The 27,390-nt window shown below is 42.3% G+C and overlaps 1 protein-coding gene across 9 annotated transcripts in view; it reads right to left on the bottom strand.

Annotated features, from left to right (window-relative positions):
* The window catches only part of MAP3K4 (mitogen-activated protein kinase kinase kinase 4), a 113,033-nt gene extending 91,106 nt beyond the window's left edge, over positions 1-21,927 (bottom strand). For 2 of the 9 annotated variants that reach the window (XR_013555847.2, XM_078447544.2), the window contains exon 1: positions 21,098-21,927. Coding sequence is in view for 7 of the 9 variants with exons in the window: in XM_078447544.2 (XP_078303670.1) it covers positions 21,098-21,237 (140 nt within the window). In the remaining 2 variants the exon portion in view is untranslated. The remainder of the gene's footprint in view (positions 1-21,097) is intronic. The other 7 variants (XR_013555846.2, XM_078447543.2, XM_078447542.2 and 4 more) reach the window with 7 other exon arrangements.
* Between the last annotated feature and the right edge of the window lie 5,463 nt (positions 21,928-27,390).

The following is a 27,390-nucleotide window of genomic DNA, read 5'->3' as shown; positions in this document are numbered from 1 at the left end:
TTTAAAAATGGAGATAGGATCTGAATAGACACTTCTCTAAAGAAGATATGTAAATGGCTAACAAGCATCTGAAAAGATGCTCACCACCATTAGGAAAATGTAAATCAAAACCAAAAGATGGCATTTGATACCCAATAGGATAGTTATAATCAACAAGTTAGATAATTACAAGTGTGGGCCAGGAGGTGAAGAAATCAGAACTCTCGTAAGCTGCTAGTGGGAACGTTAAATGGTGCAGTCACACTGGAAAACATACGATGGAACAGTGGCAATCCTAAGTATTTACCCAAGAAAAATGAAAACACGTGTCCACACAAACACTTGTGCATGAATGTTTATAGCAGCATTATTCATAATGCCAAAAGGTGGAAACAACTCAATGTTAATCAAATGATGAATGGATAAACAAAATATATTCAATCCTTTAAAAGGAATATTATTCAGCCGTATAAAGGAATTAAGACTGATACATGGCATAACATGGATGAAACTTGAAAACATTATGCTATGTGAAAGAAGTCAATCACAAAAGACCACATGTTGTATCGTTCAATTTATATAAAATGTTTAGAACAGTCAAATATCCAGAGACAGAAAGCAGATTAATGGTTACTTAGGGTTGAAGGGCATGGGGATTTGAGGGTGGCAACAGCTAAAGGGTGCAGAGTTTCTTTTTGAGGTGATTAAAATGCTCTAAAATTGAGTGTGGTAGTGGTTACATATACATTCACAGATGTATTAAACCGTGAAAGTATTAAACCAATTGATGTGGACACTTCAGATAGGTGAATTATATGGTATATGAATTATATCTCAATAAAGCTACTTTATTTCTTATGCTTTTTTTTTCCCCTTGGGGTTGGGGGGGAACACCTGGATGTGAATCAGAGACTTCCTGATGCACAGAAAGCTATTTAAAAAACAAAACAAAACAATAAAAGCAAGATCCCTACTCCTATAGTTCTCTTATGCTCCATGTAAATTACAACTCTGACTACTTTCTGATAACTTAGATGTGCAATGCTTTCGATAGTCCAGAATTCAAATATACATACACTAAGGTTAGTACAAGCTTTTAGCACCTTAATACCAAGAAAGTCTATCTCACCTGTTCATTTCTTAAAGAAACTGTGAATAGTAATAAATTTGGAAAACTGTATGGTACAGATCTCCACATACCAAATTAACTCATTTAATCACTTATTCAAATTCTTAAAAAAAAAAAAAATGAAAAAGCACTAGCAAACTAGCAGGATCTGAGAGGAAGGCAATCGAATATTTCTACTAAAACAAGGGAAGCTGGGATATTACGACAGGTTCTACATTAACTCTCACTCAAATACCATTTCCAGGAACAAAGCTCTTACCAGGCATGTAACATACAGTACCAGTGATGCAAAAAGCAGTAGAAATATAAGCCTAAAAGAAAGGGTACTCCTGTGTCTTTTTATTAGTTCACTAGTTCTCAGAAAATGAGTGCATACAGAGAATCCAGAGGAAAAGGTGCCAAGAACCAGTGAAATTTACTGAAGTGGTTATCAGTGATAATTCATCGAATTAACTCTTATTCATTCCATCGACAGTTAGGACCTACTATGTGCACAACTTACTGCAAGAAGGTTTCCAATGATGTAAAAATACATAAAGCCCATATTATAAGCTCCTTTACAGCTTGCATGTAGCCTACAGTAATCTTCCAGAAAATATCACAGAAAATGATATTTATGTTATAAACACTTATTTATATATTATAAATATTTATGTTATGTTATAAATATTTACAAATAAATAAATATTTATGTTATTTTTCCAGAAAATGGGTCTAAAATTATTTTCCCTTAATTTCATGTGTTGGACTCTCTAGCTTTAATAAATGGAAGAAAACTTAAAGACTTAACTATGTGGGGGCACCTGGGTGGCTCCGTCGGTTAAGCATCAACTTCGGCTCAGGTCATGATCTCACAGTTTGTGAGTTTGAGCCTCACGCCGGGCTCTGTGCTGACAGCTAGGAGTCTGGAGCCTGCTTCGGATTCTGTGACTCCCTCTCTCTCTGCCCCTCCCCCCGGCTCAGACTCTGTCTCTGTCTCTCTCAAAAATAAATAAAACGTTAAAAAAAATAAAAATAAATAAACATTAAAAAAATTTTTTTAGGATTTAACTGTGCGAACATTTAAAACGCTAATATATTTTTAAAAAACTAAGCCATATTAAAAGCTAAAATGGAGAAAAAGAACACATTGTCCTTAATTTATAAAAGGCTCACTAAATCTGGCAAGAAAAACCCTAAGACATCAACAGGAAAATAAGCAAAGAATGCAAAAAGATAATTCACAAAACAAATTTAAATAGCAATAAAACATGAAAACAGTTCCACCTACACCAGTAACCAGACACTCGGATTAAAACCAGATAACCCCGTCTGACCTATTAAATTAGTAAAGGCTTCTTACAATACTCAGAGCTACAAAGGGCAAAGAACAGTAAGTACTATTTGTGGCCCACTGTACATTTGTACCATCTTTCCAAAAGCAAATGTTTAACAATAGATATTAAAAATCTTAAAAGTGCTCAAAAGACTCCTTTTGAATCCTACATTCAGAAGTTAATTTTACAAGAGCACCCAGACTGCAGTCCTATCTAAAACAGAAACTGGTAATAACTTAAATAGGTTATGGTATAACCATAAAAAGGAATATGATGGAGCCATTTAAAAACGATGTTTTAATATTTTTACTGACATGGCAATCACTCACAATACATTCAGATAACACAACATGCCCACCTCAGCCTAAAGAGACCTCTTCCCATTCCTGCATAATGTATTTGGCAGTTAATCATCCTTGTGGTATTCTTGCTAAAACAAGCTATTGTTTAGATCCTTCGCCATGTCCTTTCACATCTATGCCTAAGGAAACAGCACATAAGATAGAGAACCATAGACTCTGAAGCGTAACAAATACAGATGAGTCCCAGCTGCAGGTATTCTCACCTAATCTGTCTCTTAAAGTCTCATTTTGCTCATCTGAAGAATGCACATCTATTTTACAAGCTTGTTGTCATCGTGACGTAAAACAGCAGGTTATAGCACTCAAATGACGGCACACGAGTAGATGCAGGTGTAAATTTATCACCACTTCTGCACCAGACTATGAATTATCAAATTTCCGTTATTTTATCTCTTCTCCTTAACTAGATTATGAATCCCCTGAAGGCAAGGCACATTTTACATTATGCTTATTATGTAATAAAACTACTATCCGTCTGGGGGAGTGTGGGGATATTCACAAGTGGAGTGCCTTCGGGAAGGACTCCAGCGGAAAAGGCAGGAAGGAGCAGCTGACACACAGGAAACGATCTAGGAGAGGCGAGAAGCTGGGGAAGAACACAGCGCACTGAGGAACTGGGAAGATGGTCAGTGTGAATGCAGATTCTGAATTCTAAGAGGCAAGGAGTTCAGCGGGTCTATTTGGCCTGGACCGCCAGCATCAGCCTGAAATTTGGCTGCTGCTGAAGGGCAAACGTGTGGGGACGCACCGTAAGGTCTCTTCACCGGTGCGATTAACTGAAATGTGCGGCCTCCCTGATTCTAGCTCAATCTGAAGGTGGGGAGATTTCTAACTCACAAAGCTCCCTGGGGCTAATCAAGGCCCGTAGAGGGCCTGGTCATCAGGTCAAGCCATGTCTTCATTTTATCCACCACCCGCTGCCGCCCCATGGTCTGGCCTATCACTGCCTGACACTTAATTCATGAGCCGGGCTCAAGGGAGATTAATAAACGGTACAGGGTATTTAATAGTTAAAACGGGATGGGGACACAAACTACTACTGACTACCTGTCACTACAGTTAAGGTGGGCTTCTTAAATCTACTGCACAGAGTCAGGCCAGCCAGTCTCCCTTTTTAGAAATCATTCCTCAATACGCACAATTCCTTTTGGTTTCCTGTTCAGTAACCTCTGGATATTCAAAGAGCCAAGCAAAACTCTTTTACAAAGTAAAAACTCAGCTCTGAAGTTGAACTTCACGGCAGACGTTTGTGATATTTCCAGAAGAATTTCTCCTCAATTTACTTCCGACATCCTACTTCATCAGATAAGTGAGTGTAATCAAACAACTTCTAAATTATTTATTTTAGTTCAAGACATGATTTCCAAAATTAAGTGTGTGACTGGGGGCGGGGGAAGAGGTGTTGAAAGGCAACCAAACAATAAGAGGTTGCCACCATTTTGCTTTGCCAAGTAAAAGATACAGAAAATACATAAAATCTACTGCCACCATCATCTCCAAAAACATACAATTTAGCCTGGAAAATAAGTGTAATTTTATAGAAAAACATCACCACCCTATCATTTTATCAATTCACTGCAGGCTGATAATTTGAGCACCTGTTTGGGAACCTCTCACTAAAGGAGTTTATTTGACATATGCTGCCAAAAAAACTTTCCTTAAAAGCATTTTCCTTTATAATTCTTCGTAAGACTTTCCTTGTATAAACCTGTTGGGACACTGACTGCTCCTGTGAGTCAGGAAGCGTGTTGGTACCCACCTCTCCCCACTCGTTTGTGCCCCCCCACCCCCGCCAATGCTCTCACCCTTCTCTTTGGGGCTCTCCTCACTTACTCCCCGACAAGCACTCCTGGAATCACACATCCACGAGGTGTCTAAGCAAAGTCACCAGTGTCAGAGTTCTCACTCTGACAGCTGCCTTAGGATCCTCCAAGGAGCATCCACTCCAAACACCCCAAGGAGTAAGAGGCACAAAAAGCATAATCAAAGCCACACCAAAGGACAACCTCATAGTCTTCGATGAACATAACTCAAAAGTTCCAGAGCAGAGATGTCAGAGTTGCACAAAATGCTCTGTATCAGACACCCATATGTGGCAAGATAAGTTCTCTTCGAAACTGTCCAAATATTTAAACTGTTAGTGGTTGAGTACTTAACAAGGATTAAAAACAGCCATACAGCAAAGTGATTAATGGTATGATCCTAAGCCTCGACTGAATAGTATCGTCAAGCTTATCTACTCTACCTAAAAGAAAATAAAGGGGTAGGCAATTATACGATTAGATGGGCTAAGGACTAAGGAGAAAAAAGAAATGTAATAGATCAAAATGACTTTTATTTAAAGCTGCCTACTTGAAAAAACTAATACATATTGGTTTAACCTAAGAAATGTTAAAAAAAAAAAAAAAAAGCCTAAAATAAAGATAACTTCTAATCGAATGTTACTTGAGTCTAGTTATCAAATACTACTTGAGACTGTTTACTATGCAACTACTTTCAGAAATGTTTTTATAACTGGTCACAAACCAAAAAGTACTATAAGGACAGTATTATCCTGTATCAGGATACAGTCTTATGAGGTCCCAATACAACCACATACAAATGTATTCATTCATTTACCAAACACATCCTGGGCATCTCATGTAGTTGACACAGAACTAGACAGTTCAGGGATAAAAAGAATGTCTAAGATGATAGTTACTACCCTCAAGTAGTTCACAGTCAAGAAGAAAGATATATGAATAATTTTTAAGACACAAAAGGAAGAAACGTAAGTAACCAATTGACATAGTTAAACCTCACAAGTAATCAAAACACTAACAAAGACTTAAAAATAATCACTGTAGGGGCGCCTGGTGGTGGCTCAGTTGGTTAAGTGTCGACTTTGGCTCAGGTCATGATCCCACGGTTTTTGAGTTTGGGCCTGCGTCGGGCTCCGTGCTGACAGCTCAGAGCCTGGAGCCTGCTTCAGATTCTGTATCTCCCTCTCTCTCTGTCCCTCTCCCACATGCACTCTGTCTCTCTCAAAAATGAATAAACATTAAAAAAAATTTTTTTTAATGATCATTGTAATGGCAAGACAAAGCTCACAGGTTCCTAGTGAAAATTAACACAAATTTTATTTTTATTTATTTTGAGAAAAATAGAAAGCAAGCAGGGGAGAGGCAGAGGGAGAGAGGGAGACATTCTGTGCTAACAGCTAACAGTGCACAGCCTGATGCAGGGCTCAAGCCCACAAACTGTGAGATCATGATCTGAGCCAAAATCAAGAGTCAGCCGCTTAACTGACCGAGCCACCCAGGCACCCCGAACACAAGTTTTCTGAAGAGCATTTGGCAATATACATCAAAGATCTTTAAAATTATACAAACCTTAAAAGATGGAAGCAACCCAAGTGTTCGCGGACAGATGAATGGACAAACGAAATGTGGTATATACATACAAGGGAATATTATTCAGCCTTAATAAGGAAGTTCTGACATGCTGTGACGCAGATGACGCTTGAGGACGTTATGCTAAGTGAAATAATCTAGTCACAAAAAAGTCAAATGCTGTATGACTGCACTTACATGAGGAACCTGGAAGAGACAAGCAGACAAGACAGTAGAATGGGGGTTCCAGGGACCAGAGGGGTGGGAAGGGGGGGTGGGAAGCTGTTATTTAATGAGCAGAGTCTCACTTTTACAAGATGAAAAGAGTTCTAGAGACTTGATGCACAGCAGTGTGAATGAATGGACATAAAGCCCTACTGAACTGCACACTTAAAGACGGTTACTATGGCTGAGGCACCTGGGTGGCTCAGTCAGTTAAGCATCCAGCTTCGGCTCAGGTCATGATATCATGGTTCGTGGGTTCAGGCCCCGCTTCAGGCTCTGTGCTGACAGCTCAGAGCCTGGAGCTTGCTTCGGATTCATTCTCTCTCTCTCTCTCTCTCTCTCTCTCTGCCCCTCCCCTGCTCTCACTCTGTCTCTGTCTCTCAAAAGTAAGTAAAAGCATTTTTTTTTTAATTTAAAAAGAGATGGTTACTATGGTTAAAAAATAATGAATACATACACTGTGATATATCCACACAACAGAATATTTTACATATTTTACAGCAACAAGAGTAAAAGAACCAAGACTACCCAAAACAAACCACACAGGTGAATTTCACAAAACATCGTATTGCATGAAAGCTGGAAAATATCAGCAAGTGTCCAGGTAATGGGGAGAGGCAGAAAAGTGGCTGTGTGGGGGCCAGAGAGGATTTCTAGGAGGCTGCTCACGGTCTACTTCTTCACCTGGGTGATCTCACATCAGAGCACGTGCACTGCTGGATAATTTATCAGGCTACCCATTTCACACATACACAAGTATTTGTATTATATTATACAAGAAATACTATTAAAAAACTTAAAAAAAAAAAAACCTGAAGAACTTACCAGGTCCTGCCTAATGGGTCAACTGGCCTCTATTTCATCTCTGTATTATCAAATTCTGCCAACAGCCTGTACCGTTGCCTTCATTATATATAAACTCATTATGTAAAATTCTGTATTTAAAGGATAGCAGACTGTAACTAAAGAATATAAAAGCATATTTTTTGATACAGCAATTACATTTTCAGAATTTTATCCTAATAAAACATCCTGGATACACATAAAGATTGAGCTAAAAAGGGGCGCCTTGGTGGCTCAGTCAGTTAAGTGCCTACTCGATTTCAGCTCAGGTCATGATCTCACGGTTCGTGAGACGGGGCCCCACGTCGGGCTCTGTGCTGACGGCACCGAGCCTGCTTGGGATTCTCTCGCCTCTCTGCCCCACCCCCCTCACATGTGCACACACTCCCTCGCTCGCTCTCGCTCTCAAAATAAATAAACTTTAAAAAAAAAAAAAAAGATTGAGCTAAAAAGAATGCCCATAACGTTGTTTATAATAGGAAAAGAAATGGAAACACCCTAAAAGTCCAAGAAAGGACTGGTTAAATTAAGATCACCAACAGCCTCTTGGAATAGAAACATCAGAGAACTGAGTCAGCATCCAGTTTGCTACACAACCAAAGTTCCCACTGGTAGACTGAGATTATTCAAATTTTCTGTAATAAAAATTAACTACATCCCACTTTCTTTCTACCCCATCCCACTTCCTTTATACTCTTCGTGAATTTATCAGAATCATGTAGAAGCCAGCAGCTTCCTCTGTATATACACCACCACATATATCACATCAAGTTTAAAAACAATGGGAGTCAAGACCTTCCCCTATTTCACTGATTTTAAAACATGCATTTTCCACATCTTAACATTTCTGATATTACACTACTTCCTACAATGATATAAAAAGCACTGTGCCATAGTTTAATTGCAGTATTTTTTCCCTTGTGATATATAAAATTATAGTGCATCTGACAATCAAGGGCATCTTATATTTGATGAAATACTATTTTAGAAGTTCACTTCAGTAAGTTAAATGAACATTAGGCAGCCAAAAATGAAGTCTATCCAAGAGCAAAAGCACGTGAATAAATATGAACCAAAGCAATTTTTTAAAAAGAAAAAAAAATTTCTTTAGAGTTTTTTTAGAGCCTGTAAAAGTTATGTCCAGATATTCACAATTAAGTAAATTACTTCAAATTACTTGACGCAAATGAAGATACTCAATGTTATAAATAAAACACGGTGAGCTGGGCACTTACACATAACACTTGTGAAAGCTGTTCAGTTTCACCTGAGCTCTGTGCTCCTGGATGAGAACGATCAGTAAGAAACCCTCCACCCTTTTGTGGTCCAAGAAATGGCTAACCTGAGGGGCCACCATGTCCTTGCCTATTAGAGACCCACCTCTATCTTCCTCTATGATTTCCATGTTTCATAAAACAAGCTTTCTCCCTCCTCTTTGAGACACTCTCCATTAATGAACACTCCCATACTGTAACTGCCTGAACTGTTCTTCATTGTTTAAGAAAGCAAAAGTTTCTCGTGCAGGAAAGGTCCTTTACAATCAATCATGTTACGCCCATGTTCACTTTTTTTAAAAATTTTATTTATTTATTTAGAGGGCGGGGAGAGAGCATCACACAAGCTGGGCAGGGGCAGAGAGAGAGGGAGAGAGAGAATCCCAAGCAGGCCCCACCCAGTGCAGGGCTCAATCTCACAAACCTCGAGATCATGACCTAGGCTGAAACTGAGTCACCCAGGCACCCCCTATGTTTACTTTGAAAATCTTTATTGTTACTTTGGTTAAATATATACTCAAGCATCACTTCTTGGTAAGCCATAATCCTATCTTAACCAAAGTGTTCAGAACTCCTGACAACTTTCTATACTTGCCTTCCCAAAATTAAATCCTAAATAGTATATTTTTTTACACCTATAACTGTCTTTGAGATTTCCCACAGGGGCCTTGGAAAATCACAAAGGATTTGTTTTTTCTTCTTGTAAAAGGAGAGGTGCTAGAAATAATAAGATTTATTTGATGTGTCACTATGTTGATGAGTTACGAAATCAGAGGAGATGCTTAGGTTAAATTCGTCTGGGTAAGATGTCGTAGTATTTCAAAAATGGCCTGCTGTAGAAGTTCTTACAGAATTATCAATGCCCTCACTGTCCACGACACGTTTAGATCAGAGTGCTGGACCTACTTTGCTGGATATTAGACAACAGCCATATTCAGGCATAATTCAGGTATGTTTTTTATATTGTTCACTTAGTCCCAAGTTATTTTTTTTAATTTTTTAAATGTTTATTTATGAGAGAAAGACAGAGAGACAGAGCAGTAGTGGGGGAGGGGCAAAGAGAGGTGGAGACACAGAATCTGAAGCAGGCTCTAGGCTCTGACATGGGGCTCGAACTCAGACCATGAGATCATGACCTGAGCCAAAGTTGGACGCTTAACTGACTGAGCCACCCAGGCTCCCCTGTCCCAAGTTCTTTAATTTGAATCTAGGATTATCTGGGCCAGTGGCTCTCAAATGGAAATTCATTATCACTTACCTGTGGAATTTTATAAATACACATAGATGTTTAAGACCTGTTCCAGATTTACAGAATCTCTTTACTTGGTATTCTTGATATAGTCTTGGAATATTCTAACTGTATATTTAGTATATTGTTGGTATATTATTATATCTGGACTATTATATGTTACCTGTGAAGATCGTTTTTCTCTATAAAGATTAAATGTTTTCCGTTTTCATAAATTAGACATAATATCCACTCTTTCTTGACAGGAAAGTTAACCATTATGTTTATAAATATTTTATCTAAAGATTTTTGGACTGACTTTTATCTTGTTTTGCATGTCACAGAAACAACCAAATTTTCTTATCCATTGCCTCAATCTTATCATGAATCCCCACTAGATCTTACACTTTTGAAACTTAGCAGTGATAAATTAACCAGAGTCATGTCAAGTTTCCCATCACCTACAGATAGGTTTTTGTTATACTCTGCCATTTCCCAGAAAGCACTTGCAATCGGCTATAGGCCTGAGTGCCTATCTTCAACAAAGAAGGGCTGTCCCAAAGCTTGGGGAAAAGGACTGTGCCAGGTACTTTTGGGTACAGGCTTCTGATGGCATGTTTCAACAGCTCTAAGACCATACCAGTGGACTGAGTCAGGATTTCTGAACTCCAGTCGAGAAGATGGATTCATAAAACGACTAAGTAAACAGCAAGCAGAAGCAGAACTGCCTAGAACTGAATGCACTGATGAAGGATGACTACGGCTTTTGTTTAGAAGACTGTTAGTGAACTAATGTCTCATTGTCCCACTATATAAGAAACCTCTTTTCTCTTAACTATCTATAACTCATAATTGTGTAAACTATGCTTTTGTAACTGAGATTATCCAGTGCATTTTGTCTTTCACATCAGTATGAGTAAAACAACTGAGTACCTTCTAAAAGGAAACGTGGCGACGTCTCAAGAGTCTTAAAACTCTAACTATCTTACGACCTAGTGATCTATGTTAAAGAAATAATCTAAAATACTTAAAAGTTTACATAAAGATTTTTATCAAGTCATTAACAGGAAGTGGAAACATGTATTATAAAACAATTCAAGAATAACTGGGGCGCCTGCGTGGCTCAGTCGGTTAAGCAACCAACTTCGGCTCAGGTCATGATCTCACGGTTTGTGAGTTTAAGCCTGCATGGGGCTCTGTGCTGACAGCTCAGAGCCTGGAGCTGCTTCAGATTCTGTGTCTCCCTCTCTCTCTGCTCCTCCCGTGCTCACACTCTGTCTCTGTCCCTCAAAAATAAGATAAAACATTAAAAAAATTATTTTAATGAAAAAAAGAACAATTCAATTATGGCATATACATAAAGAGGAATACTCTGTCATTAAATATGTTTACAACATAAGAGGGTGCTCATGATATGGTAGCTTTTGAAGATAAACTGTATGGAGAAAAAAATGTGTGTGTATATATGTATATATGTATTTATGTATGTGTGTCACACACACACATAGACACCACACACATAGATAAACCCAGGAAATAAATGCTAAAATGTTAATGGGAACTATATTTAGGTGGTAAGATTATGATGGGTTACTTTCTTCTTTATACTTTTCAGATTTTTCAGACACAATAGATATGCAGCTTTTATAATCAGTGAGATATCTGGCTGATTAAGTTAGTTTTATTAATCAAATTGTATTTGTTTTTCTGAGGAAGCAGCTAGATCGATCTGAAAAATATTACTTTTGAATACAGCATACAGCATTTTAAAAAATGAACAGTACTGGGGGCATCTCAGCGGCTCAGTCAGTTAAGCGTCTGACTCTTGATTTCCGCTCAGGTCTTGATCTCGTGGTCTGTGGGATCGAGCCCCACGCTGGGCTCTGTGCTGACAGTGAGGAGCCTGCTTGGGATGCTCTCTCTCCCCCTCTCTGCCCTTCCCCACCTCTCTAAATAAACTTAAAAAAAAAAAAAAAGACTAATATTGACCTAAGTTATAGACATGTCAAGTTAAATAAACAACTAAAAAGAACTTCAAAAAAAAAGACTGAGCTGTGCCTACTAACCTAAACAAGTTACTCAATCAGTAGCAAAAAATTTGTGATTCCAAGACCATGGTTTAAGACCCTCTGAAGGACAGTCAGAATCCCAAACACCTTTAGGAATAATACGCTAAATAAATCAAATAAGTGAAGCAAAAGAAAGAATTTTAAAAAATCAGGTCCCCAAATCCTTTTTCTCCCTTCTTTGACTTCTGCAGACATAGAAAAAACAAATGTTTCCTGGGTAATGCAGATGATTGCAGTTATTTTTAAAAGTAGCTAGTCCCTAAGCCATTTGTGATGGCTTTTTAAGAAAATTAATTACAGTGGACTTCCCCTTTTTTCATTTTAAACCAAAAAGGAAGAAGAGAACTGTAACCATGATACCTAGTATATACGGAGCACTTTATGTAAAAAGGCCATTATTTCATTGAATCTTAACGTAGCAAGTAGGTGCTACTACTCTTCCGTTTTTCAAACGAGGAACTGAGTCTGAGGGAGGTTATATAACAACCCAAGAGCAGACAGCTAACAATCAAAGGTAAGATTCAAAGCCTATCTAATACCAAATTCCCACTCTAACCAACATATTCACTGTCGCCTGCGTCCAACAGGTATCAGGGAAACCTACTAACCTTTAGATGCAGTACCAGGAAGTGGGATATAAAAGTCAACAAAACCATGTCCCTGCCCGCACGGGGCTTAACGTTAGGGGAAGGCAAGGCACAATGAGCAAACCTGCTCACAGATATCTCATTACAAAACGCGACACACGCTGCGGTGGCCAAGTACAAGGGCTATGCGGGCTTGTCACAAAAGGACCTAATTTAACCTAAGGGACAGGAGGAGGGGGCCAAGGAAAGGTTGACTCTGAAGTAAGTAATGCTGAAGAGAAGACCCTGAGCAAGAGGAATAACTAACAGGGTAAAGAGAGGGCAAAAGACTCCACTCTCCAGGCCGTCTTCTCTTAAAAGTATACTTCACTGGGGCACCTGGGTGGCTCAGTCGGTTAGGCGGCCGACGTCGGCTCAGGTCATGATCGCGCGGTCCGTGAGTTCGAGCCCCGCATTGGGCTCTGTGCTGACAGCGAGCCTGGAGCCTGTTTCAGATTCTGTGTCTCCCTCTCTCTGACCCTCCCCTGTTCATGCTCTGTCTCTCCCTGTCTCAAAAATAAATAAAATGTTGAAAAAAAATTTTTTTAAAGTATACTTCACTGTACTGAAAACTGCTGTGCGCGCGCGCACACACACGCATACACACACGGCAGGGGAAGGGAAAATAGGATTTTCCCCCTACTTAGGGGCCACTCTATTTGAAAAAATGTAAATACAGATCAGTGTTTTAGAGAAAAATAAAATATCAAAGGTATTCGTATATTCCAACTTCAATTTTCCTCTAAAATTAATCCTAAATTCTAAACCTCCCTTTACAATTGCTGTGTTTTAAGGATAACCAACCAAGAGAACAGCCCGGAAGGGCCAGGGTAAGATGTGCTCTTACTCTTGACTTGAGGAAATTACACTGTTTTCAAGGAAGAAATATTCAGATCCTAACCTCGCCCACCTTCTTCACCACTATCACTCAGTGGATAAGCGCTGTGCCATTCTCCTGACTTAATCTCAAGGGACAAAGGACAAAGTACAACAGCACCTTTTTTTATTTTTGGTAGAGCCATGTAGTTGTTCAAAGTGAGGGTCACAACCCATTTGTGGGTAATAAAATCAATTTAATGCATCATGGTGAACAACTGTTTTAACAGAACAGAATTATCAGAGTGTATCATATAAGGCCAAACGTTACCTGATAAATTTTTATTTCACTTATATAACATACACATACTGTTGTAAAATTTATTTCTTACTGTAGGTCACAGTCACGGCCAGAGTTTCAATATCACTACCCCAGAACAGAAATGACAATCTTACTGTCTGCTTAATCTAGAGACTGAGCACAGAAAAGAACTGCAAGATAACTAAAAAGGTTTGAGCAGTGGTTCCTCTTTATTCTGTGAACTTAAAGTTTCGTGAGAAAAAAAAAAAGGTGTGTACAACGAGTTCGGGGGAGCTTGGGGGGGGAGGTGCATTTTTTCCTGAAAATGAATCTTTCATCACTGCTGTACGCTGTAAACTCTAATCAATCCGGAAAATAGTATCCCCCAGTTGCCGAGTAACTGGTCACGTGGGTATGAGCGGATGCTGGCCTAGGCAGTCAGGTGGCTGAAGGGCACCTTTAGCTTTGGACCCTAACCGGGGGAGCACAGTGTGACATAAAAGGAAGGGAAGCTAGAGCCTGGAGACCTGGATCCTCAACTGTAACCTTGGTGAGGCGGTAGCCCCTCTAGGTGTCTTTTCTCATCTCTAAAATGAAGGGCACGGCTCCAAATTCCCTTCCAGCTCCAATTCTTGTAATTCTACAAGCAACGACTGAGAGGTGGGATGAAATAAATGGTAACAGTCCTACCACCCGTAAGACTGGCACTGTAAGTGCTTAATTCCTTATTCGAATAAGAACGAAAGAAAATCAAGTTATAATGACATTTTTAGGTTCCTACATAAAAAGACTTTAGGATTTTTAATGGCACAATAAAAATAATGCATGTATTAAATTTCCTTCCAAAATATTCCCACTGACAGAGTAAAAAGGTTGACAATTTCTATTAATTTTACGTCTCCCAACTAGCTGTCCTCTAAGAAGCCCTATTCAGAACATTCTACAGTTCAGCAGTATCCTCAAATAGCCTGCTCACATGCACAAAAAGCTTCCACTGAAAACATCAAATCTGATCAGCTTTAAAGCTTAGTACCCACTTTTCTCCACAGAAGGCTTATTTCTTCTGAAATTATGCTGAAATCAAATCCACTTACGAAATGCTTTTGACAGAATGCCTAATATCCTCTTAATAGCTTTCCCTGCTACTTTATAAACATTTGGCATCCAAATGATCCCTGAGACTAATACTTCCACAGATGTCTGCAAAATATGTCAAATGAATGTTCTTACAGGTAAGAAACAAATTCTCACTCTGCCTATGCTGTTAGTGAATAAATATCTATGGCAAATCACACTCCATTATATGAGTCTGAGGTCTGTGAGATACAAGAAAGTACCTACCACACCTACTTTCCAAAGGAATAATGCTCCTTTGAAAACACAGTGGTTTTGCATAGGCCTCTTAGAGAGGGGAAGGCATTTTAACATAATATACATGACGAAGACATATATTCTAAATAGTTCTATAAATATGGAAACTATCATGAAGCAAACACTGTGTTTTTGTCACTCTCACGTTATTTTTTTTTAATTTCTTTATTAAATTTTTTTCATGTTTATTTATTTTTGAGAGAGAGAGGGACAGAGCATGAGGAGGGCAGGGGCAGAGAGAGAAGGAGACACAGAATCTGAAGCAGGCTCCAGGCTCTGAGCTGTCAGCACAGAGCTCGACGTGAGATCCTGACCTGAGCCGAAGTCGGCCGCTCAACTGACTGAGCCACCCAGGCGCCCCACTGCTCATGTTATTTCTAACCTATAAATTCTGTTACCCAGGATGAGGTAATTAAAGAAAACCATCTCGATATAGTCAGTGCAGTTAGTTCATAGATACTAAAAACACGTTTTAAAAAAGAAAATTTAAGTAATTAAAATAATTTAATTTAAATTCTGGCAACCATATTCTCTTTATATAAAACATAGAATCTCATCAATTCCAATTTTAGTAACAATTCCAAGTAAGGACACGTAAAATTATAAATGTACTAGTTAAGCATTTAGGCTCTATAATTAGCTTTTTATTATAAAATAAGAACATGTAACATGGTAATTACAAAAAACTTAGGAAAAAGTTAGTATGTATCCTTTCAATCCTTTTTCTATGTAGATACATACTTTTTCAAAATGGGATCTATACTGAGCATTAGTTAGGTTTAAGAAGCCCAACTCAAACTATTCATAATTTAAGCAAAAATAGAGAATTTATGAACTCACATTTCAAATCAAGAGAAAAATGGGGGTAAACCTAGCATAAAAAGAAATTGACCAAAGAGCCCTTTTGACCCCTCTGCTCTTTCTCTGGGGATTAATGTTACTGCCTGAAAGCAAAGTACTTCTCCATGAGACTGACTATAGCTTCAGGGAGCCAGCTCCAGGCTCAGAACTCCACATTATATACATTTTGGTTATTTTATACACATATGTATAGTTGTTAAAAAGAGCACTGCTCTCCTCCAGCTCCAATTGCAAAGAACCGGCTCGGGTCAAGTGTCCATCCCTACGGCCAGGAACACCGAGGAAGACGGCAGGTCCAACCTGAAGCAGGGAGCTAGAGCCAATAGAGAAAGAGAGGACAATGGGAACAGGGAGGGCAAAGGAAGGACAGACACACTGGCGGAGAAATACGTACCAGCTGTGCAGCCACCTCACGTTCTGGCTGCTATGTTCTGCAAAAAGCTTTCCTACTCTGTTACTGAATGCAGTGATGGGTACGTAAACATCAGAACTACTTGAGAATCTTTTTAAAACCAGGTACTCAGGTCCCACTTATCTATAAAGCCTTTTCTGGAAGGAGTTCTATCATGAGCATGTTTCCATGTCACTGAATATTCTTTTTAAAAAAGCGGGGGTTTTAATAGCGGCACTGAATTCTAACATGGTTCTAAATTTTTTCATTTTAATGATTTAAATCCAGAAAAACCACATACCATCATGATCTTTTTTTGAACATAATACTCCCGAGAGTCAAAAAGCATTTTATGAAAGCAGCAACCACTGCCACACCTCTTTCAGAAAGTATGCCCAGGATTCTTTGTGGGGGGTGGCTTCAGGGGGGTGGGTTATGCGGTGGGTGGAGACAGTTAGGTGACCTTGAGACTTACCACTACTAAAAACCTAGCACTGAGGGTTTTTTTAAACAAATGTCTCTAAGGGACAAGGATACAACATACCTCAAAGTATAGCCAGAAAAGCAAAGTCTGTCATAGTCTAATTAAAGTAAGACTGAAGATTATAAACAAACACAGTATAACGCAACTAGCGGAGGGAAGTGAGTGATGAGAAGGGGAAAAAAGCAGCCTGTGCAGAGTCTAGGGAAATGAAAGCTTACGAGTAAGACTCTGTCACACGCCTCTCATACTAGAAGAAGGAGGTACAAGCCAACCTCCCCGGTCTGTTGACATGAGTTGCTAAGATCATTCGACCAATTTCCCTTGTTGATGTCATGTTCGCCAATCCACTTCCTAATTGTACTCTGGCTTTCTACAGGCAAGAAGAATACAGTGGAGACAAAGCTGAGCAGGGGCTGAAGCACAGGACCCGGAACTTATCCTGCCGAGGGAATGCCAGCTCAAAAAGACCCACAGCAGTCACTGCCCAAACTCCTTTTCTGACATTTCTTCTACTTTCTCTTTAAAGAAACAATTTCCAATGGTCTACTTTTAGGCAACATGCAAATGTCTCCAAAAGGAATGGATACCACCGAGTCAAGTAAGAAGGCTGAGACAACAGAACGCTATGAGTAAAGAGATAATCATTGAGGAATGAGGAATTATTAAGTAACAGGAAGTTATTAAAGCAAATGTATCCAGTAAGCAGTCAAATCCTCATATCCCCATTTTTCAGGTAGAGCTCAGAACAAGATTTACAAGACACCGAGAGAAGACACGGGAGGAAGTAGAAGCAACTTCCAACAATATGGCAATTAAAGGGAACTACAAAGTCCTTCTTGAAAGACTAGCTGTGCCCATTTCAGAACGCGAGAAAGCTTCTGCCTTCGCTGGAGCCCTTTGTTGCTGCTGCTGCTGCATGGTCACTGCTTCTCTGCCGGAAGCCACCCCCACCAATGGGATCTAACGTTGTAATGGTCTCAAGCCACGCCCATCACTGAGGCGGCCCAGGCAGTCTGCAGCTGCACCAGAAGGTGGATTTCTCCAGGGAGGGTAGGTGACCTCCAATGTCAAGACTGAAACACGGAGGCTCAAAGGGGACATTCAAGTTGAGAGAGAGAAGGGACACGAGATTCAAGAACTCTTTTGTAGTGAAACCCATTTTTTTTTTCAAAGGAACTTATGGCAACATATTACATAAATAGTAAACAAAGGTAACTTGGCTTAAAAAAGGGTGATTTTAAAGTTCACATAACATGCACTTTTCAAGGTCAAGAAGTAGGAACAATGAGGCTGTTTTAACATACATATTTTAAACGAAAAGTTACAGATAGGAGCGGTCTTTTACCAGCCTTAATATCCGAGTTCTGTGTTTTTTTAAGTGCAGATTCAAGAAATCCCAAAAGTAAATTGTTCCAAATTGTTTTTAACGTCTCTCTTTATCATCTCAGGATCTTCCTACAAATGACCCAGAAGCTTGAAAAATTCTAAGACATGTTTACTTCTAAGTTAAATCACGAACAGCCGCCACCCTTCTAATTCCTTATCAGAAGCAAGGGCAAGAACTACCCGGTGCCCGCCAGTAGGCAGTACAACTATTAGCACTGTCACCTCTCAACCTGTTTTGTGTTCCTTGGTGACTGTGTGACCCTCACGTCAGCACGCACCAAGCAGATGTGCAGGGCTGGCACCGGTCACGGCGGTGCGCTGGCCAACATGTGCAGACCTGCATTCTGCAAAAGACCTGGGCATTAGAACAGCCTTCCTAATCAATGACATGTTAACATAAAGTACACGAACAAAGATGGCCGAAGAGTTTTATTCTGTCTGTCCCCAGACCAGTTACCTTGGCAGCACAAATCACCACGTCATTGGTCTCCAGGATTAAAATGTGGCATCTGTCATTTTGAACACGCATATGGAGCTTCTTTAAAATCGTTACAAACATAAATAAAAGCAGTCCAAATAAATACTTGCAGAATCCTGGAAGCATGTTGTCCTAATGATCTACAGTAAGTCCGTCAGGGGTCAGCTCTGTGTACTGAACAGGTGGTGGTGACAATGATGGTGTATGAAAGACAAAATAACAGCTTTGTCAAATAATCTGTTTTACAGATTTGCTATTGTAAAATTAACTGCAATGTTGCTAAGAAAAATATTTCTAAGATCTTCTTGTTCTGCACACTGCTGTTCACTTCAAGTTGGATGAAGCCCATTTATCCTGACCTATTTTTATTATAACAAAGGCAGACCAAAACCTGACTGAAAAATCAAGGTTTCTTTTTACAGTTGGCGAAACAGTCCCTTTTCAGCACATTTCCACTTCTCTCTTTACTTTTACCTAAGAAGGTTCACATCTATTTCTTTCCAAAGTACCGTTACACAGAATTATAAACTTCTGATCTGCCCATCTGGGTAATAAAATCACGCCTCGGGGCGCCTGGGTGGCTCGGTCGGTTAAGCGTCCGACTTCGGCTCAGGTCATGATCTCACGGTCCGTGAGTTCGAGCCCCGCGTCGGGCTCTGTGCTGACAGCTCAGAGCCTGGAACCTGTTTCAGATTCTGTGTCTCCCTCTCTCTCTCCCCTCCCCTGTTCATGCTCTATCTCTCTCTGTCTCAAAAATAAATAAACGTTAAAAAAATTAAAAAAATTAAAAAAAAAAATCACACCTCTTCTTCAGGGTGTTTAAGGTTGTGTAATGTGCAACCAGACCTGAGTTCAACTAGCTGTGAAACCTTAGACAAGACACTTAACCTTTGTGTCTCTGTTTCTTCATTCGTAAAGAGAAATAACAGGCCCTACCTAATAGGGTTGTTGTAAGGATTAAGCAAAGAAAATGGCACATTTTAAGTAGTTAATGAGTGTTCACTATTCTTCTTCTTCTTCAAGTTTATTTAGTTTTGACAGAGAAAGAGCAGAAGCGCTTGCACAAGCGAGGGAGGGGCAGAGAGAGAGGGAGACTCCCTCTCTCCCAAGCAGGCTCCTTGCTGTCAGTGCAGAGCCCAATGCGGGGCTCAACCTCACAAACCGTGAGATCCTGACCTGAGCCGAAATCAAGAGTCTGATGCTTAGTGGACTGAGCCACCCAGGAGCCCCTCGCTATTATTATTCTTAAAGAAAAACTTACATGAGTCAAAATGCCCAAAGATAACCTACTAACAAATTCATACAATAAGCTTTTTGATAAACTTCTAAAAACGCTAGATGCATTCAAAAGGAACAAAATGAATTCTCATTACACCATGTACTATTATTTAGAGAAGCTGCTCCTTAAAAGTTCACAGAAGTATCTCAGAATTTAGGGAAACGAAGAATGACTTTCACAACTTATAAAAATAAAACAAATCTGTTTGGGCTGACCCGGTCGACAAGCAAGAATATGGCGCCTGTGTTCAGTTCTAACTACAGCTACAGAAACTGTTTTAGATGTCTTGAAGCAGGAAAACTAAAGACACTCGCCTTATTCGTGGAACTACAGAGCAAGACAGTAATGCAGGAGGAACTCGGCAGGTATTTTCACTATAAGGGACAGGGGGCAGCAGTTTGCAAGTTTACTCTGGGATGCAAAGGACAGGGGGTAAGAGGACGTTTGAACATACAAACACAGGCAATACAAGAGGTAAATTCTTAGTTACGGTGAGTCTGACTTCCCAATCAGGAAAAAAAAAAAAAAAAAAAAAAAGGTGACATGAAACGAATTAACAGAGTCTCTAAGGCACAGAATGCAACAAATGCTTTGGGTACCAAAGTTCCATCTTAGAGCTTCAGGCGGTAGCAAAGTTTTAGAGAAATCAATCCTGGACTTTACGTGCACGTGTGAGCAACAATCTGCACAATGCTACTACTGAAGGCGGTAAAGGGCCCTCAGGAAGGGAAACCAACCTGCCTGTTTGCGGAGACGAAGTGCAGTTTCGCACTGGAGAGACGGCAAGCAAACGAACGGGGGAGGGGGGTTGCAAAAGGAGGGCAGGAGGAGAACGCAGGGGAACCGCCAGTGCGTGTCTGCTTCACGAGTGTCTACTTCTTCACTCGAATTGAGGCAGAGGAGAGGGAGCATTTTTCGTTTAGCCACGATGGAAGCAATTTCTGCGCGGCCCCCGGTCTGAAGCTGGCGGCGGGGACGAGGTCACAGTTCCCGCAGGACCAGGGGTGCCCCACTACGCTCCCGGCCCCGCCGCGTTCCGGGCGGGCACCGAAGCTGCAGCGACGGCCGGCGGGCTGGACGCTCGGGCGGCCCCGCGGTCTCGGGCAGGGGTCCCTCGGCAGACTCGGCCGCGGTGCCCTCGGTCCCAGGGCTGCACCCCGCCCCTCTGACCCGGGCCGCGGAGCCTGGATGCTGCCCTCACCACCTGGCGGGAAGCGCAGGCCCCCACGCCCCCTTGGCCTCCGACCGAGCTCAGGCCGGGCCGCGACCGGCTTTCGGCGCCGGGCCGCTGCGGCAGCCCCCACTCACCTCGCCGCCCGGCAGCGCTCCGGCTCGGGCTCAGGCTCGGGTCCCGGCGGCGGCGGTGGCGGCTCCTCCATGGCGGCGGCGGGGGTGACGGCGAAGGCGGGCGGGGGGACCAGCTCGGCGGCGGCGGCGGCTTCTCTCATCCGTGCACGGGGCCTCGCATGGCCGCGGCGGGCGGTAAGCTGCAGCCTGGCGTGGGGAACCGAAGCCCCGAAGTGCGGGAGTGACTCGGCTCCGCCTCCGCCTCTAGCCCGCCGCAGGAGCCGCTCGCGCCGCGGCCATCTTGGGAACGGCGACCGGCCAGCGCCGGGCTACGGCGGGCGGCGAGGGACAAGCCTCCGAGGGCGGCGGCGGCGGCGGGCGCGGCAGCGGACGGGCGGGGAGCCGGCGAGGGGAGGGGCGCGGGGAACGGCGCCGGGGGCCGGCGGCGTGGGCGACCGAGGCGGCGGCCCGGGAGGCACGTCGGGGCCACTTGGCCCGGGGGCCGGGGGCCCGCGACGGCCGCCTGATTTCGCTAGCGGGGAGTGTGCGCCGGGCCGTGCCCGCCCTTGCTCCCGGGGCGGCCGGTGGGGGGCTGGCGCGGGGGACCCCGGGAGGGGCCGCGCGGCCCGGATTAGGCGGCGACCGGAGACTTTGAAGGGCGCCGTGAACTTTAGCAAATGGATCGCCGCCAAAGGTGATGCCATGCTCAGAAATAGGGCGCAGTGCAACGCAGACGCTCACGACCCACACGCGGGCCTGGGGGCTCCGAGGGTCCCGTGAGTCCGGGGGAGGGTGGGGCGCACTGGTGAACGTGCAGCCTTCCGCCTGCACGTGAAACTCGGGTTTCTGAGACTAAACAAAGTCTCGGGACACGCAGAGCATTAAAGCTACCCTCTTATCAACAGGGCAGAAAAGAACATTGATCTAACCTCGCCTGAGTATCACAAGGTGGTTTTGATCTTCCGGAAACCCGAGCGGGAGTGCTGCTACGGTGTGGAGAAAAGAATTCTACAGATTTCTTCAGAGTTACAGCAATACTCTTGAAATTCCAGTGCATCCTGTGCCCTTGGAGAGAACTTGGGGCTTCACAGTTTTGAGTTGCACATATTTACAAAACTTCCCACAGGGTGAAGTCCAGAGTAAATTCAAAATCAGCATCTTTTAAAATTAAGTATATTTCTGTTCATTCAAACGTGCTGGTTTTTAAAACTTAATTCGGTGGAGCTCGAATATGTAAAACACGCGTCGGATGAATGTTGGTAGGAAAACTGGCTGAGATAGAAAACTTTAAATATGATCATATTTAAAGGCAGTTGTGAAATTATCTATATTTCTCTCAAAGTACCTTCCAGAAATTTCTACGTCAATCTACCGTATCACGGTAGTCTGTACTGACATTCATTTTATTTATTCAACAACATTCATTCAACAAATACCTATCAAATGCATATATGTGCTAGGAACTGTACTAGATAGTGAGGATATAGCAGTGAGCAAAACAGACCGTATCTTTTCCTGGTCGAGCTAACATCCTAGTTAAGCAAGGCAAAGAGAAAGAAAAAAGAAAAAGAAACAAGCGAGCATATAGCATCCCAGCCAGTGTAAGGGCTATGCAGATGTCGGCTGGGAAAGACTGGAGAGGGGAATGCTGTTTTTATAGAGAGAGTGTGTGCATGCACAAGTGAGGGAGGGGCGGAGAGAGAACAGAATGGGACTCCATCCCAGGAACTATGAGATCAAGACCTGAGCTGAAAACCGAGAGTCCCACGCTTAACCTACTGAGCTACCCAGGGTTGTGAGGAGAATGCAGTTTCACCAAGATTGGGTAAGATGATTAAATGATTTGGGCATACAACCATTCTTACTTACTGAATTTCAAATTGTCTTTTGAGACAGTTGTATGACCAAATCTGTTAACTTTACCTTCACTAAATCATATTTAAGTATTTTAATACTTAATAAGTGTTAAAGTATCTATTAATTATTTATTTATTATTTGGATAAGTCTTGGTTCACAAATAATTCCTGAGGACTGTCTGAGCCTGTGGCCTATCTTCAGGTCTCCAAGCTTGCTTGCAAGTCTATATTTGATATATAGACGAACATTTGAGAGATGCGTGGTTTGTTGTTTTAATTTCCACTTGAAGATGCTATCTATTTTAGCATGAACCCCAAATGAACTTACATTTAACTAATCACCGAAGGCACCAGGTGTAGAAACCTCAGTTAACTAGTACTAAATATTCAATGTAAGTGCAGTGAAATTTTTCTTCACTTAAGGTAATTTTGTGTTAGGCATCCCCCCTTTTTTATTCCTTGTGTTCACCTCCTGTTCTGGGCCACCTCATTTCAGCAATCCACTATTCCGGATTCTGAGATCTGAATGGGTTTCCTTCTTATCCACACGCCCTTCAAAATTGCACCTGACCTGTGCTCTCTGACTTGGTGGTGAACTGTAGCAGCCTCGATTCAATCAGAGTTCTGAACCACCAGGCGCCCCTGTAACTCATTTTAAAGTAAAGAAACTTATGAAGGGCTATGTGAATTCAGTCTTGAGAACAGAGAGTGAGAGGCAATCTAACTATAATAGTTCGTTAATGTGAAAAATAAAAACACCCACATCCTGAATGCGATGATATTTACTAGCCCCCTGACTAGCGGGTCCCAAATCCCGGCAAATTTTACCTCCCCTGTGGCATCCATGCACTTCTCTCCATTCTCCAGTTCAGCCCGCCATCATGTGTCACCTAGATCACAGCCAGCCTCCAGGTCTCCCTGCCCCTCACACGGCAGTCGGCGGCCACACTAATCTTCCCACATCTGCATTCAAACACATCACCCTCTTACCTAATGCATTTTATTAGCATCTCATTGCTGTCAATGAGAATAAAGTCCATAAAGAGCCTTTCTGAGTTCTTCAAAAGCTCCGTAGTTGGTCCCATGACTAGGATTGTGCCCAAGCAGTTCCTATGCTGTGACACCACCCTTTCTACCTGGCTGGTGCTCTCCCAGGGCAGGAGGGAGAGCCGTGCACTCTGGCAGGCTAAGAACTGGCATCTATTCAAACAATAATTTAAAAAATTTGTTCATATATGTTATATATGTATGTTATATATATATATGATATATATGTAATTATATTATATAATATGTAATATATATACATGTCACTTACTAATCCATGTCCAGTGTGTGAAGAAAGCCCAGCAAAGTATTTCCCAGCTTTCTGTAATTCTGGTTCTCTACTTAATTTTCCTTTATAATTTTCCAGGCCAGAAGCCTTCTTGGAAGGCATATTAAAAATGTTAAATGTTGGGGCGCCTGGGTGGCGCAGTCGGTTAAGCGTCCGACTTCAGCCAGGTCACGATCTCGCGGTCCGTGAGTTCGAGCCCCGCGTCGGGCTCTGGGCTGATGGCCCGGAGCCTGGAGCCTGTTTCCAATTCTGTGTCTCCCTCTCTCTCTGCCCCTCCCCCGTTCATGCTGTGTCTCTCTCTGTCCCAAAAATAAATAAAAAACGTTGAAAAAAAAAAATTAAAAAAAAAAAAAAATGTTAAATGTTATATACGCAGATAAATCCCTCTAGGGACGCCTGGGTGGCTCAGTCAGTAAGCTTCCGACTTCAGCTCAGGTCATGATCTCGCGGTTAGGGAGTTCAAGCCCCGCATCGGGCTCTGTGCTGACAGCTCAGAGCCTGGAGCCTGCTTCAGATTCTGTGTCTCCCTCTCTCTCTGCTCCTCCCCCACTCACACTCTGTCTCTTTCTCAAACATAAACAAACATTAAAAAAAAATCCCTCTCCTGTAAACAGCATTATGCCATATATTCTTTGATGTTGGTATTCCAACCAAGTGTGACAGCTGACTTTAATGGAGCTGATATACACACACATACACACAAGGCACAAAAATACTCCACGAATATAAACCAGCATCTGGGAGTGACTTCTTGTTATCTTAATTTCCACTTAAGGGTACTCTCTGTTTTAGCAGGAACCAAACAAGTTTCAGCAATCATGTAAGGCATCTTGTGTAACTGGTGCTAAATATTCAGTTTAAGGGCAGTGACCGCTGGCCCCCACAGCACCCACCACCTCCTCCAGCCCACAGATTCCTTTTCTGCCTTCTCCACTAGAGATGTGCTCCTTCAGGATCAGAGCCTTCTGTCATCCGCCACTGTGACTCCTCACCACCAAGTGAACCGTCCTGGAGGGAGGGGACCATGGTGTCACCTGGCTGTCTCTGGTGCCAGCACAGTGTTCAATACATCATAGGAACTAGTAAACAGTGTTGCACTCGGGAGGTAGGTGTTATTTTTAACAGTGATGAACTGTTATTACAGTTAGATTTTTGTCTCTAAATGTATCCCTGTTATCACATGACTGGTCTCATTGCCTTTAATCATGTTCTTAAAAACAATGACAACAAAATCTGCAGAGGAGTGCCTCTCTCTGTCCTCAAGACTGGGTTCACATTGCCCTTATTAAATTTCATTACTTTAAAATGAGTCACAAAAGCTAGATTCAAGTTTAACTGAAGATCCAGTTTAGTTAGAGGTTGAGCTATGTAACATTCTCAGCTTTGCTTACTATGAATGTTAGGCCCAATTTTGACACATGCTACCCCTATTGTGAAGCCTCAGACTGGTAGGTAGGTAGGTAGATAGATAATAGATGATGGATGGATGGATGGATGGATGGATGGATGATATAGATAGATGATAGATGATGGATGGATGGATGGATAGACAGATGATAGATAGCCACATAGATAAATGGATGGATGGATAGATAGACAGACAGACAGACAGGAAGACTTCCCCAGCCATTCCCTCTCCTCTCCAGTGGCTCCCTGGAGCCCTGCCCAGCTCTGCAGAGGCAGAAACACAAAAGCCCAGACATCCTCATCTGCTCATGACCAGGGAGGGCTGACTTATTTCCACTCTGGCACATGCCACGGAAGTCCAGCTCAGAAACAGCAATAAAAGCTTCACTCCTATTGAAGAAAAGCTAAACTGAGCATTACACACATAAGTCTTTTGTTTTCCATAGTGATACAGTGACATCTATTTCTGACTAGTAAAACACAAAACATATTGGATACGTACAGAAGATAATTAGTCCTTGGAACACTGAAGCTTTGCCCTTGAGGAGTTAGGTAAAATCTCCCCTGGGTTTTCTGAGGGGTGATTTGCCTGTTCTTGTTATTTGTCCAGCCGGACACCAATCATCCCTTATTTCAGACATTCTCCTCTGTACTAGGGAATCATTAAATGATGGATAAAAATGTCACTCTCCTTTTCAATGGTTACAGGAGTATGAATGAGAACAATAGAGGGAAAGGAATTGTACTCCAACTTGTGAAAAGTCAGGCCAGAGAAGGGGGCGTGTGCTCCAGAGATGCACAGAGGGAAGAGCCCTTCACCCGATTTCCTTCTGGAAGTGCAGACAGTAGAAGTCAAGAGAGCATACACTTCTTCAGCCCTGCTCAGCAGTCTCAGTTCAGCTCTCCAGGGTCCCGCCAACCTGAGCTTTGAGCATTTAAATCCCCAGGGGAGCCCACCCTTCTCGCTAGCCAAACAGCGCTCTCATTTCCCCACCAAAACGTCTACAGACCTTGCCAGATCCTCTCCCTTCCGTTCCGCTTTCAGACGTCCAGGTGCCAGCTTTAGAGAACCATGCCCCTGCAAGTGCACTTCCCAAATGAATTTCAGATCCCTTCAGTCCCTACACGTGGACTTCACACAGGACACGGAGTGGATGACACTGGCGACGAGCTCCTGGACCCTCTGCCCGAGGCTTCTGCTCCTCGCTTTCTTCTGCCAAAGTCACTCCTCCTTGCAAACGCAGATGAAGGTTCTCCCAAACCACTCTGGAAAGACATCTCTGAGCTCCACCACCCGTCTGTCCTAACCTGACAACTGGGCGGTGCCTTAATGTCCCCGTAACATCTTTTTAAAATTTTTTTAAAAAGTTTACTTATTTGGGGGCGGGGGGTTGACTGGGGGAGGGGCAAAGAGAGAGGGAGAGAGAATCCCAAGCAGGCTCCCTGCTGTCAGTGTGAGGCCCAACACAGGGCTCAATCCCAGGACCCTAGGATCATGATCTGAGCCAAAATCAAAAGTCAGATGCTCAGCCTACTGAGCCACCCAGGCGCCCCTGTCCCGGTAAACATCTTGGGCAAATCCTCACTTTAGCACTACCTCCCTATCTGCATCTATACGTTCGGTTGATTACATGTGTCTTTCCTCGCCTGTGACCTTCTAGAGAGCGGGAAATACTTCTTGCTATTGCTGTCTCTTCCGGACCTAAAATAACAC

Source organism: Panthera onca, chromosome B2, assembly GCF_046562875.1.
Source record: "Panthera onca isolate mPanOnc1 chromosome B2, mPanOnc1 haplotype 2, whole genome shotgun sequence".
Taxonomy (NCBI): Eukaryota; Metazoa; Chordata; class Mammalia; order Carnivora; family Felidae; genus Panthera; species Panthera onca.
Note: the sequence above shows the minus strand (reverse complement) of the source record. Positions and strands in the feature narration are given on the sequence as shown.